The sequence below is a fragment of the Pelodiscus sinensis genome, chromosome 1, assembly GCF_049634645.1.
Source record: "Pelodiscus sinensis isolate JC-2024 chromosome 1, ASM4963464v1, whole genome shotgun sequence".
Lineage (NCBI taxonomy): Eukaryota > Metazoa > Chordata > Testudines > Trionychidae > Pelodiscus > Pelodiscus sinensis.
Window position 1 is genome coordinate 16,749,162 of NC_134711.1, and position 13,638 is coordinate 16,762,799.

The 13,638-nt window shown below is 38.5% G+C and overlaps 1 protein-coding gene across 5 annotated transcripts in view; it reads right to left on the bottom strand.

Moving 5' to 3' along the window:
- Positions 1 to 13,638, bottom strand: part of SEMA3A (semaphorin 3A) — a 446,406-nt gene that overhangs the window by 32,108 nt on the left and 400,660 nt on the right. For all 5 annotated transcript variants that reach the window (XM_006117134.4, XM_075926288.1, XM_006117137.4 and 2 more), the window contains 3 exons: positions 10,810 to 11,029; positions 4,327 to 4,418; positions 1,054 to 1,095 (listed from right to left, as the gene is read on the bottom strand). In XM_006117134.4, the coding sequence (XP_006117196.2) occupies positions 1,054 to 1,095; positions 4,327 to 4,418; positions 10,810 to 11,029 (354 nt within the window). The remainder of the gene's footprint in view (positions 1 to 1,053; positions 1,096 to 4,326; positions 4,419 to 10,809; positions 11,030 to 13,638) is intronic.

Sequence of the window (13,638 nt, forward strand, 5' to 3'; positions counted from 1 at the left end):
CTAGACTGCATCCCTCTGTCGGCAGAGGGATGCAGATTAGGCAGGTCAACATTGCAAATAAGGAAGGGATTTAAACATCCCACGCCTAATTTGCATACAAATGGCCACCGTGTTTTGCCAACTCAGCACTTTGTCAGCAAGAAGTGGCAGTCTAGAGAGGGATCTGTTGAGAAAGAAAGCCTTTTTCCACAGATCCCTTATGCCTCCTGCAAGGAGGTTTACAGGATCTGTTGAAAAAGGCTTTCTTTCTTGACAGATCCCCCTCTAGATTGCTACTTTTTGTTTACAAAGTGCTAAGTCGGCAAAACGCAGTGGCCATTTTTATGCAAATTAGGCATGGGATATTTAAATCCCTGCCTCATTTGCAATGTCAGCCTGCCTAATCTGCATCCCTCTGCCGACAGAAGGATGCAGACTGGACATACCCTGAGAGGGGCTGTACATCATTATTTATGGAAACATCCTGCACTAACCACCAGGTATTACTACCAGAGCTCAAATGAGAATATTCATGGTAAGAATTAAGACACTCGGTATTTTCAGAATCAGATCTGTCATCAGCAAAACTGGGAATTAAAAGAGTTTACAACACCCCATCTCTCCCCTTTTATATATTTTAAGCTTATCTTAAAGGCATACAGGATGAGCCTGTGCTTCCACTTAAGTCAATGGAGGGCTTTGACATTAATTTTGCAGGGAACAGCACTGGCCCATCTGTGTGAGGGACAAATTCAGACATGTTGTCAGTGAGTGAAACACCTCTAAATACAATAGCTTCTCAGATGCTGGAGCATTTGGTAATGTGGCATTTTTCTACAAGCAGTTGGTTGGTAAGTGCTTAGTTTCTACCATGCCAGTAAAGCACAAAACGAACATTTTTTCTTCTGCACTGCTTGACACATCTTCCATGAGAAACTACTGATGTTTATGTAAAGAGATGGGATGTTGCTGGTATAATTAATATGCCTCTACTAAGTGCCAAATAACTGTCTCTGAAATATACAGGCCAATAAATATTTTAAAAAGTGATTTAAAGCTGATGCATACAAGTACCTGCTTTGTGGAAATCTTCATTGCTGAAATAACAGTGGGTTCCTAGGGAAAAAAAAAATCAAAAAGTGTTAAAATGTAAAATGTGTTTTTTATAAACATGAAGCTCGTAATAAAGATCATCTACCAGCTAAGAAACTCTGGGGTCTATTGATGGCATTTCTTGTGGACTATTACAATAAAATGTTTTTATTGTCAGAGAAAACTAAAATGCATGTGCATTTATGTCTGTGCATGTCTAAATTTATCACCACAATTTATCAACCATTTCCCATATTTTATTATTCTAGAGTTATTGGTTTTATTATTTGTTTCACTTTTTGAGATACATTTCTGCTCCTACTGTTAAATTGAAATGTACAGGAATTTATGCACATGGCACATACAGAGGAAAGCTTAAGAATAAATATTAATATGATAAATATCTGGTGATGGGAACCTAAATAAACCAATCCTTTCTGCAATACCTAGATGAAAGCCCGAGTTCTGCAAATACTCACGTGACTAGCTTTCCTCACATGGGTAGTCTTAACTATTAACTGCACTGGGATTGCTCACACACACAGTTGCTCATGTTTATGGATTGTGGAGCTCAAAGAGGAAACAAATTTTATACAGCAGCATATTTAATCAACATAATGGGCAATTCTGCTCACCTTACTTAGGCACTGACTTCAACTGAACACCATGTATGAGTACAGTAAACAGAATTTGGACCAATACATAGATTCCCATATAAATTATTTATAAGCAATGTTAATATACTGGATTTAGTCTTGATCCTAAAATGTTGGGGTTTTCTTGTTTGATTTTTGTTTTTTGTTTTTTTACATTGGCAGGCTGAGTGACTTCAGCGATATGTGATGAAAAATTATAAGTCTAAGATCTTAATGAGTAACTAACAAAATTTAAGTTTCAATGCAGTGCAAAACCTTACTACGTATAGTGCAAAAGAGTACTACTTACTGACCCTATGCATCTTGTTTTTAGAAAGATCTATTAATATAGTTCACATTTAAGCTTTCAACCTGCTGATCCTGGGAGAATTTGATATGGCTGAGTGGATGCTAAGCATGTGGCTTCCTTTACAAATCGGTTAATAGACCTGGTATTAGAAAGCATCAATTATGCGTTACATTTGAATGAAAATTGAACTCATTTGCTTGTTTGCTCAGCTGTTCAGGGGAATATTCCACAATTCGGGTTAAAAAAAGGCATTTGTTATCAATGTAACAGATCTGGAAGGTTTTCAGTTTGGTGGATTTATAAATGAAAACAATTGTATTCATCATACTACAGCTCAAACAGTGAAACACATTCTTCATGACACACAGACAGCCTCCTCTGTAGCTAATAAAAACTCAGATCTTGTGGGTTACATTTAAAATGTATTGCCAAATTTCCATTAAAAGTCTAATTTTTATTTATTTCAAGGTCTCCTTGTACTACTAAACTAAAGGAGCTTTAATGTAGATGAGAGTCAGGCCCAGACTACATAATATAAACACAAAAGATGCACAAGTAAACTTAAAACCCAAATTCTAATTTTCCGTTGAGTATAGTGGTACTGCAAATCCAGTTTAGAAAATAACATTGATTCAGTTTTTCTTAATTTACTGTCCCATTTCTTGGATCTCTTAGCACTTCTGTTTTATTTAAGGAAGACACTACTATGCTATCAAAGTTGCCAGATTACCCTGTGGAGTACATAATAACTTTGCTTCATTTTAAAGAGAGAAAAGCCAGAAGCCACAAATTACTCTTCTCATTTTTTCCCTCGTAGCTTCTAATTTACATTTGGGTTAAAAAAAAACCAAACAACAAAAGAAATAAAAACCCAAACCCACAGAAAAATGTAACACAGGCTGACAGGGACTAATCTCTGGGCGGTGAATCTTCTGCAGACTTTGCCTGCGAAGCATAGAATACTGAAAGTAACTGTTTCTATAAGATGTTCCCAAATATGCTGTGTCTTCTGTCAAGCCAAAGATAGATTGATGCCAACATATCATGGACAGAGATAGTTCAGGAAACTCAATGGTTTTATTGTAGCACAGAAAACATGAAATATCCCCTCAATTTTCAGAAGAGATTGCTGAATGCTTCCGTTGGGCTAAGATGGGGGAGCAGCTCGCAGTACCTTAAAGGGACTTGATTTTCATAAAATGCTGAGCTCCCATCTTCTGAACATCAGGCCTTTTTAAGCTATTCAGGCACCTAACAATGGAGACAGTGCTGCCTTTAGGCATACGCAGAATATGCAGCCGTGTCAGGCACCACTCAATCTGTGGCACCAGCGTGTCCCAAATTAAGTCCTGCTCTATGCTGCATATGCCTAGTACCAGTCTATGGAAATACCGGATGAAGCAGCCCCAATCCCTTCCTCCACAGATCCTGCTCCCAGCCCCAGCCCAATACCCCAGCCACTGCTCTGCCTTCCAGCCCTGATGACCCAATCCCTTAGCCCCACCCCCCCTACCACACCCCACCTCTGCCTCACCTAACAGCCCTGACAGCCCAATCCTTCAGCCCTACAGCCACTGCTCTGCCTCCCAGCCCCAGAGACCAAATTCCTTAGCCGCAAACCTCTGGTCTGATTCGCTGGGCCCAGAACTCCCTACCATGCTGCCCGTTCCCCCCTCTTCTCCCCTCCACACTCGGCTCCCAGCTAAGTTGCTGGTTTCCCCTATGGCACTCCTGCCCCACCATCAGACTTTCCTGTTCCTGGGCTCTGTGGTCCAGGAACATCCGTGGTCCATGCCAGACCAGAGATGTTTCCAGAGCAGGGAGTCCCAGTTAAGGGAGGTACAACCTCTAAAGTGTATATTTCATGAATATTTCTTATGCTCTCACTATTACATCAGAGAAGCTAAAGGTGTAAGATTGAAGAGTCTCCTACTACCCTGGTAATATGAATTGTTTCTAATAGCCACAGATGTAGTTCTTACTTTCTATTACCCTGTGAGACACAATAGGTGGGGCGATTCCAGAAAATGCACATTGTTTAACTGTAACTGACAATCACTCAGATATTCAGTGGTTTTAATTTATCATTGAAATAGCACAACAAAAGTCAGGAATGTGATTTCTTTTATCATTAACCTCCAACTAGCACTGGGAGCATCAAGGTTTATTTTGACTAGTGTCTGGGCTGTAATTGACAAGCTAATTAGAAGAGTATGCCAGGCTACTCCTTGGCTATCCTGCTACAAGTTAAGATTGCAGCTGTCCACAGAAAAATCTACAACCAGACACTTGAAATTTAGCAGCACTTACCTGAAAGACTGTCATTTCTTCCAGCAAGACTTCTTCTAAATCATGCCAAGTCTCCTTAGGAATGGAAACCACTTTAAGAACTGTCCCAATATCTTTAAAAGAAAAATAAAAATGTTTTCAGGTGTTTAATAAGTAGACTCAAATTTAAGGGCAACTAGAATTTCTTGGTCTCTTGTAATATGCAATTATTTCCACACAAAGGTCCTGACGCTACATATTGCTGAAAACTGACTCCACACAATACCCACTGACATTTGAAATGAACTAGCTGGGTTTTGAATTTCCATAAGGCATTGTTCTGAAATTTCTTAATTGTGGAAACTCAACAGAAAAATGATTCATTATTCTGCTTCAGCTGTTAAAGAATGAACAGGACAGCACAATATTATTAGATTGGTGCTATGAAATGTCAGCTGCCTCGGAGGTATTATTATAGATGGGAATGTGCTAAATTTACTCAGCCACATTTTATTAGCCATTCTGAAGGAGGAAGTTTTTCATACTTGTTTTAAAATACACGTGCAGATGTTATTAGAAGGCTCATTGTGGATACTAGGACAGCTGGAAGAATGTTGTCAAACTGATGAAGTGTCAGCTCTTTTAAGTACATGCTGATCTTCCTGATGTCAAGCAAAAGCATCTAAGACTTATATGTCCCTAAACACATCTGTATTTCTATTATGTGATGAATGGCATTAGACTTGTTTCAGGGTAAAACAATAACAGTCCTGTACAACTTGTATTGTTTCATTACAGATAAGTTTGTACCAAAGACTCGATTCTACATTCATTTAAGTTATTGAGAGTTTTTCCACTGACGTTAATGTGTAAAGGTCCAGGTCTCAAAATCCCAGAGCTAAACACCCTCTAAACATGTGTGGAAGTCTGGATTTAGAAGTGAACTTTCTAACTTAAGACCGTCTTTCTATTTAACCTTTAAAACATATATCTGTGCTTCATTTTGAATAAACCAAATTTTTAGAAACAGTTGCAACTTTTTCCAGCTTAATCCAAAACCTAGTATTTCTGGCTTGTTGAAGGTTAGCAAAGAATGTTAGCGGTAACAAGAAACATGTGTTCTTATTTAATGTTTTAGGTCTGCTAAGCATGATGTAATATAATCATTTTGTACAAAGCAATAAGCATTCACTCTCTGATAATCCACTCCCCTTTAAGGTGTCTCAGAATCAGCAACCCCCAGCCATTAGTCACTCTGGAAAATTTAGGTTGTTTTTAAAGCCAAGAGGTAAATACAGAAAGTCAACAATCTTCCTCATACAAGAATTCTCCTAGAATCACTATTAGAGATGGTAAACAATGTTCTGATGGAAAATTCTACATTTTCCCATAAGAAAAAAGTTGATTCAATGTTTACCAGGCAAGTATCTATTTGGATAAAAAAAAAAACAACAGAAAAATGTTTATATTTGGTAAGGTTTAACTGTTTAATTTAATCTTTATCCTTTAGAAATTATCATTTGGAAAGTTATACTTTACAGCATATAAAGTTTACCTCATATGAAAGTTGAAACAATAAAAGTCAAAGTGAAACAAAATATGTTGACCTTTATAGAAATGAAATGTTTTTATGAAGTAAAAACACTTTTACAATATTTTATTCTGTGAAAAAATCAGTTATTAACTTTGTATCTTGAATTTAAATAAAAAATGTCAACATCTGAGATATTCCCATGAAACAGAAATTTTGCTTTTTAACCCACTCTAACTCTCTTATGCAAAAGCTGTAATCTAAATATCTACGGATAGCAGGTTTTTTAAAACAAAACAAAACAAATCGTACATCCTTGTTTAATTTTTCAACAAAAACTAAATTTTAATCTTGTTCATAAGCTCCAAATTTGCATGTGCAATTTTTAAAGCAAAATAAAAAATATTTTAAAAGGAAGTTTTACGTTTCATTTAAAATATTGCATGTGTGACTTTGACTCATGAAAAATACTAGAGGGACCGTTATAAAATTTTTGGCTATGCACTATTATTACTATTATTTTAAAATATTCATTTTGAGCCATATACTTAAAATTTGCTTTACAGAACATCATAGATTAAACAGAACATAAACTTTAAAATAAAACAAAAACTCCTGAATGTTCTGCAACTAAACAATCCAGAAAAAAATAATTCAAAGTTATTAGCACTATGAGAATAGGAAACTGCCCTAATTACCCTGGCTCCAATTTGGTAATTGTGGTTTGGAAAAAAAAACCCCTACTGCAAACATCAGAGAAAGGATTTTAAGCTAACAAACATAACGAGGTTTCACGGTGTTTAGGGCTTGACATGGTATTAGTAGAAGACTGTCATGAGCACCACATTTATATTCTATTGAATGCTACTTTTTGGGACAGCATGAAATTTTGATAAAGTGAAGCAAGGGGAGCTGTGGAATCTGAGCAGGGCAGGTAGATACTGTAGCTTTAGCATCATATTTTTTAAATAAATGCTTTTCTTTTAAGAAGATCCTTCAATGATCATGGTAGCCTGGTGCTGCAGAAAGCCCTTGAGGTCAAAGGTACAATATGTTAATCGCTATGGCGACTCTGATCAGGCCTCAGGTACCAAAGTGGTGTTTTATCTGAGTTCTAGATCAAGTTTTGCAGAGTAGTATTTCAAACAATTTCACACAAATTGAATTGAGTTTCTCTTTTCGGATCAATGGGCTCTCTAGTAAGTCACTCAGTTTAGAAGATAAGATTACTGTTATTAATTCACTTTACTGACGGATATACCTAGACTGTGCCAAATGATCCCCCACATCAGACATTCAGGATATGCTTTAAATGGATACAATGGAACTGGTTTTTCAGACATTTTTTCAAGCATTCCAATATAATTTTGTTTCCACTGGGGAATAGGGGATAGTCAACAATAAGTGACAGTGAGAAAGAAACTGTGTGGATGAAGATTTCATCAATAGGAAAGGAAAACAGAACCATTCTGGATAGCCTGTTAATTACCTAGGGTTAATTACCACCATTTATGTCAATACCAAAAAAAGTGTCACCATTTTATTGAAGTCCTGCAGCCTAATAACTACAATGCTCACAGCTATAGGGCTCAGAACTGCAGGCAATTCCAGTCACACCACACAAGGCTAAATCATGGCTTTGTGTCATAGGCCGCAGTGCGGGGGAGAGGGACACGGATCTGCAGGAGACAGTGCTCACAGCAAGTTAGTTTTTAAGCCAGCTCCCTGTGAGCACCCAGTCCTCCCTCCCCCACTGCCTCTGAGGTGGGAGCCAGGGCCCATTGGTTAACTGTGTACTTAGCTACACATTTACATCCTTACTAAAAACATCCACTCAGTGTACAGCAGCAGTCAAAAAAGTGAACAAAATGTTGGGAATCATTAAGAAAGGGATAGATAATAAGGTAAAACTATGATATTGCCCCAATATAAATCCATGGTACATCCACATATTAAATGCTGTATGCAGATTTGGTTGTGCCATCTCCAAAAAAGGAGAGATATAGGAATTGAAAATGGTTCCAAAAAGAGCCACAGAAATGATTGGGGCATGGAAAGATTCCGCATGAGAAGAAATTAATAATACAGGTTGGACCTCTCTGGTCCAGCATCCTCGAGTCCTGACCAGTCCTGTAATTTGCTGGAATAGAGAAGGCCCCCTGCTACTAGCTCCCCAGAGCACATTCTCTACCCGCTACTGGCCCCAGCCCATATCCCAGGGCTACCATGCTGCTGCGGCCCCAGAAGCCTGGACTGCCCCAGTCCCAAACCCTCTATTGAAGCTGCTGCAACCCTGTCCCCTGCCTTTCTACTGGGGCTGCCAGGGCCCCTCTGCACTACCGGGACTCTGGTGCTGGTCCCAGTCCCACTGGGCTCTGAACTGCCAGCCCTCTAGCCACTGGAGTTCCCAACCAGGATGCCCTGGTCCAGGAACATCCATGGTTCTACCAGTCCATGGATGCTGCCGGATGAGGGAGTCCTGGTTTTGGGAGGTTCAACCTGTATTAAGACATTTCATCTTAGAAAAGAGATGATTAATGGGGGATTTAACTGAGGATTAGAAATTCATGATTAGTGTGGAGAAAGTAGATAAGGAATTTCTATTTACTCCTTACTCCTTTTCATAACATAGGGGTCACCAAATGAAATTAATAGGCAGTAGGTTTTAAACAAACAAAAAGAAGTATTTCTTCACACAACACACAGTCTACCCATGGAATTGTTTGCTAGAGGATATTGTGAAGGCCAGGACTGTAATGGGACAAAAAAAGACAACTAGACAAATTCATGAAGGATAGCTCCATCAATGGCTATTAGCCAGGATGGGTAAAGATGGTGTTCCTAGCCTCTGTTTCCCAGAAGCCGGGACTGGGTGACAGGGGATGGATCACTGGATGATTCTATTCTGTTCATTCCCTCTGAGGCACCTGACATTGGCCATGGTCAGAAGATAAGATAGGATATGTCTACACAAGTCGTTAGTTCGAGCTAGGTAGGGTAATGAGGGCAAGCGGAGTTGAAAATGAAGCCCAGGATTTAAATATCCCGAGCTTCATTTGCATGTTCCCGGGTGCCGCCATTTTTAAATCCCCCTTAGTCTGAACTCCGTGCCCGTGGCTACACGCGGCACGGAGTAGGAAGTTCTAATTAAAGGTTCTAATTCAAACTGCAGTTACTTCTCATTTGAATTAGGATCTTTAATTCGAACCACCTACTCCGTGCCACGTGTAGCCGTGGGCACGGAGTTCGGACTAAGGGGGATTTAAAAATGGTGACACCCGGTAACATGCAAATGAAGCCCAGGATATTTAAATTCATTTGCAACTCCACTTGCCCTCATTACCCTACCTAGCTCGAACTAACGAGCTAGTGTAGACATACCCATACTGGGCTAGATGGACCTTTGGTCTGACCCAGGATGGCATTCTTACGTAAAGCCTTGCTCATGCACCACCAAATTCAATGAAAGTTTTACTTTTCACCAATGAGATTTTTACCATTTACATCAGAGAGAGCAGGATCAGTCCATAAATGACTGAATGAAAGTGTTATAACAGAGCAGCTTACTGGGCAGAACAGATAATGGGGACTTAAAAGACTTGGGTTATATTCCTGGTTTGACCTCTGACCTGCTAGGTGATTTGATTTTCCTATCTGTAAAATAGGGACAATGATATTTCCTGCCTTTGTGTGTCTTTGAGAGCTATGGATAAAAAGTTCGATAAACGAGCCATCTTCTTACTGTTATTGCAAGATGGGCGGATATTATTCAATTTTCCTTACATGATGGAAAATATTTGTGCAGATAAAAGCAGGTTAAAATGATTGTTAAGAGTTCTATACAATAATCCACTATAGCACACACATGTCATAGTTCAGCTCACAATTTTAAAGAGCTGGAGCGCTTTCGTTACTGGTACATCTTCTGTAGTGCATGTTTGTACACATGCAATACGTTCTGTGTACTAAGCGTCAGCACAGGTCTCAGTTTACTCATGATTTATGTTAGGCATTAAGAAAAGGAGAGTCTTGAGATTTATTGCTGTGGAATCTGACCCCCAGCTATGGAGCTGTAGATTTGTAACTGGTGCCATTCAGAAACTGTATGCTTATAAGAAAGAAAGAGAAACAGAAGGAGAACTTGTTCATTGTTAGAGTTGGGAAAGTTCTTTAAATTCATGAGGCTAGTAATAAAGTCACTATATTCAATGCAAGTTTGAAACATTAGCCAATTGAGTGGAAAATCATGATAGAGGCATGGCCATCTCCTCAGATGGTGCTAATCAATAGGAAAACAGAGCTGAGTGACTGGTGCTGGCCCCCGGTGCTTTCATGCAAAACTTTTAGCAGTAGTAAAAAGTGCTTTATTTAGAAAAAAAATCTTCTCTGCCTGCTGGAAGAATGATATGAAACCTACCCATAAGGTAGCGTCAATACCAGGGGGACCAGGCTTCAGCATAGCTTTTTGTCCTTCCTAGGACTTCATAGAGATACCAGAAAACCCGTTGTGTTGAGGTTAAAGCCACATTCTTTTGTCTGGTGGCCAGTTTAGATTAGTATAGTGCAGAATATGTTTAAAGAGGACACAAGAAATATCCTACAATTTGGACAACTCACTTTGCTCATGTGACTAGTTTCTATGGAATGAACATGTACCCCCAGATATTTAGTTAAAAACAAATTTATAACGACCAGGGGGAAGATGCCTCTAAATCCAATTCCCCCCACCCAGCAATAATGGTCTTTTCCTTCTCCGACTAGAATCAAAAGCAAAACACCCACTGACGTCAATGGTACAGCTGCACATCCTAATGAAACAACATGTAACCCTGAAGTAACAAAAAGAAAAAGAAAAAACGTGTTGAGCCATCCCCACAGAGTACTCTATAGTACACAAAAATAAGCTTGCTTTCTACTAGTAAAGAAAAACACTAGTCTACTCTACTTCTCCATACTCATGTAAGAACATCAGATGTAGTGTGAAATATTCTTACCTGTTCCAATGAACATGACATCATACTGGCCATCTTCTGCATCAACCCGATCTACTACTATCTGTGTGAACTGGTAATCCACATCTGTTTTGATCATGATTGGACGATTATTGATAGGGAACACAGGGTTGTACATTGCTGGATGACTTCTTGCAAATGTGATGACTTCATCAGGAAGGTCCTTGGTAGAGTCAAAGCCTCCAAATGTTTTACTGGGACACTGAGAACAAGAAATTCTCATGTTTTGCATCTTATAACAGAGTAATAAGACATATCAGCTTCTTTGGCATCTGTATGAGTCTTCAATCTATAATAAAGAGCTACCCAGGATATAATTGTTCCAGTATGGATAACTGTGCAAGGGAGTTAATACTGGAACTAAAAGTCTTTGGAGAAATATTTTTCTTCATTGAAATCAATATTTCATACTGCAGAATATTACCATTGGTGCACATTATCTTTCTTATCGCTGTGCTGTGTGAATAATTGATTGTCAGGAATTTACTGACTAGTATTATCTTTCTAATTGGCAGTACAAGACTTTTGGGATGCTGAATATGCTGAAAATTACCGCACAAAAGACACAGATTAAAGCATTTAGTTATCTATACAGTAGAAAACTAATTATCCATAACAATCACCCCACTATCTAAGCATCTTCTTCTGGGACACAAGTCAAAGCGCATTCACTTCAAAGGACTGTGGATTAGCTTCTAATGAACTGCCAGTATGACTCTTTGTTCTGTTTACTCTGATTATCTAAACTGCTGATTATGTGGACATATCTGGCATCATAAAGTGGTTCTGATGATGAGGCTCCTGATGTGTTGAATCCTTCATATACATTTTCTAGCTAGAGTGGTGAATAAAGTACTTGTGGTGAGTTTGTTGCCTCAATATCTTCTTGTGGTGATCAATACAATGTCAATGAGGGGCAATATGTTCCATATGGGTCTAGACCTTCCCTAATCCACACACAACCGTACAGAGGAGTAAAGATTCCATGTGCCACCTCATGCGATCATTTTAGGACTAACCAATTCTGGCTCCGAGTCCTATGCACATACGGTGGCTTTGCAGACACTCCTCTCTCCACCCATGAGCAAGTGGTTGAGGATGAGGGAAAAAGTGGAGAGAAGAGCGGGCAAAGCCATAACTCTGTCCTCCCACAAGCATTCCCTTCTGCCTTCCCCAGCCACAATTGCTCAAGGGGAGGTGTGCATTATGCATTAGGGCTGTGGTTAAATGCTAAAGACTAGCCCTTACCTACTGCGTTCTCTTCAAAACTCAAAATACTATATGAACATCAGAGAATTTGACCTAACAACACCTCTTTGGAAACTGGGGAATTATTATTAGCCCCATTTTACAAATGAGGAGACCGAGGCACAAGAAACTTAAATGACTTTTCCAAGAATTTTGAGAAGACATCTTCAGGTTCCTAATCCTAACCCCTTAAAACACAAGACATCCATCTCAGACATACAAAGCTACAAGGCATGTGCTTATGCTTTTATTCACCAGATTTGATCTTAAATTACAAATAGCTTGGTAATACAGAGTGAAGAATAATGCATCTTTTATTCACATTGATAGAATATCCACCACTTAGGGTAAAAACTTTGAACCCAAAAAAGTAATTGATCAGAAATCCAGATCTTGCTGGATTCTCAGTAGAAGAAATCAATTGTCTTTGCATCACCTTGATCCAGTTTATTAATAATTCATCAGAAATGGCATAAAGAAATCAATATGGCCAAAAGGAGAAGTTGTTATTTGCAGCCAAGGAACACTTCAATGCAGTGGGAAGCATGGGGGAGGAGGGTGAGATAGGTTTTCACTTTTTTTGCATGTTTTCAAGGAAGCAAATTCCAATATTCTCTTTTGTTGTGTTAGAGAAAGAATGAAATACTGATTAAACACAAGCAGCCAAATAAACAATAATCATAAATATGGCAAGTTACTTACCTATTCTAATTATCTCTGCATTCTAACCCTATTATTTCATATCTATATTTTCTTTTATTTCCAATTAGAAAAATACAATATACTTCTAGTTTTAAGCCTTTGACTCCAGCAATGCTAAAGATCATAAATCTGAAATTTTGTGTTTCTACAGGGCACTCTCAAAGTTTTCTTTATGCTTGGATTAATATTCCAACTAGAGTGTGATACTGATTACTTACATTAATCAAACCTTAATTAGATAATGTATGTAAAGTGCCTTGAACAGGAAAATCACTATAGAAGTACTAAGCATTAATTGCAGCTGGGCAAATACTACAAATATAAAATGAGATCTATGTATATTCATTTCAATTTCTAAATGAATATATTTCTACTGTATTTCAATCCTGTTTGCTAAAATATTGGTAGAAAGTAAATACAAAGGAACTTGCTGGCAGCAGTGTTCATCAAGACAACCTGTTAGGCATAATATTTACAGAAAGCCTATTTTAGATTTGTAATCATGAGCATTTGTTAGAGAAACCTAATTCCAAGGGCTAGATTGTGAGTTGGACTCCATACTTGCATAGAGCAATTCAAACAATTCTTCTGGTGAAGTCTGTTTTACCTATGGAAGTTCATGATTCTATATATTTTTGTTAATCTCTAAGGTGCCACAGAACTATTCATTTTTAAAATTACAGACTAACACAGCTACCCCTGTGAGAGAAATAAAAGGAAGTAAGAATCTCTCCTCTGCACCTCTGTGTGAGTTACCTGAACCTAGTGCTTGGCTCTGCAACAATAAATGGGGATACATTCCTTCTCTGGTGTAGGTGGGCAGAAAATGGGTGGAGCCATGAATCCATCTTCCCTGCTCAT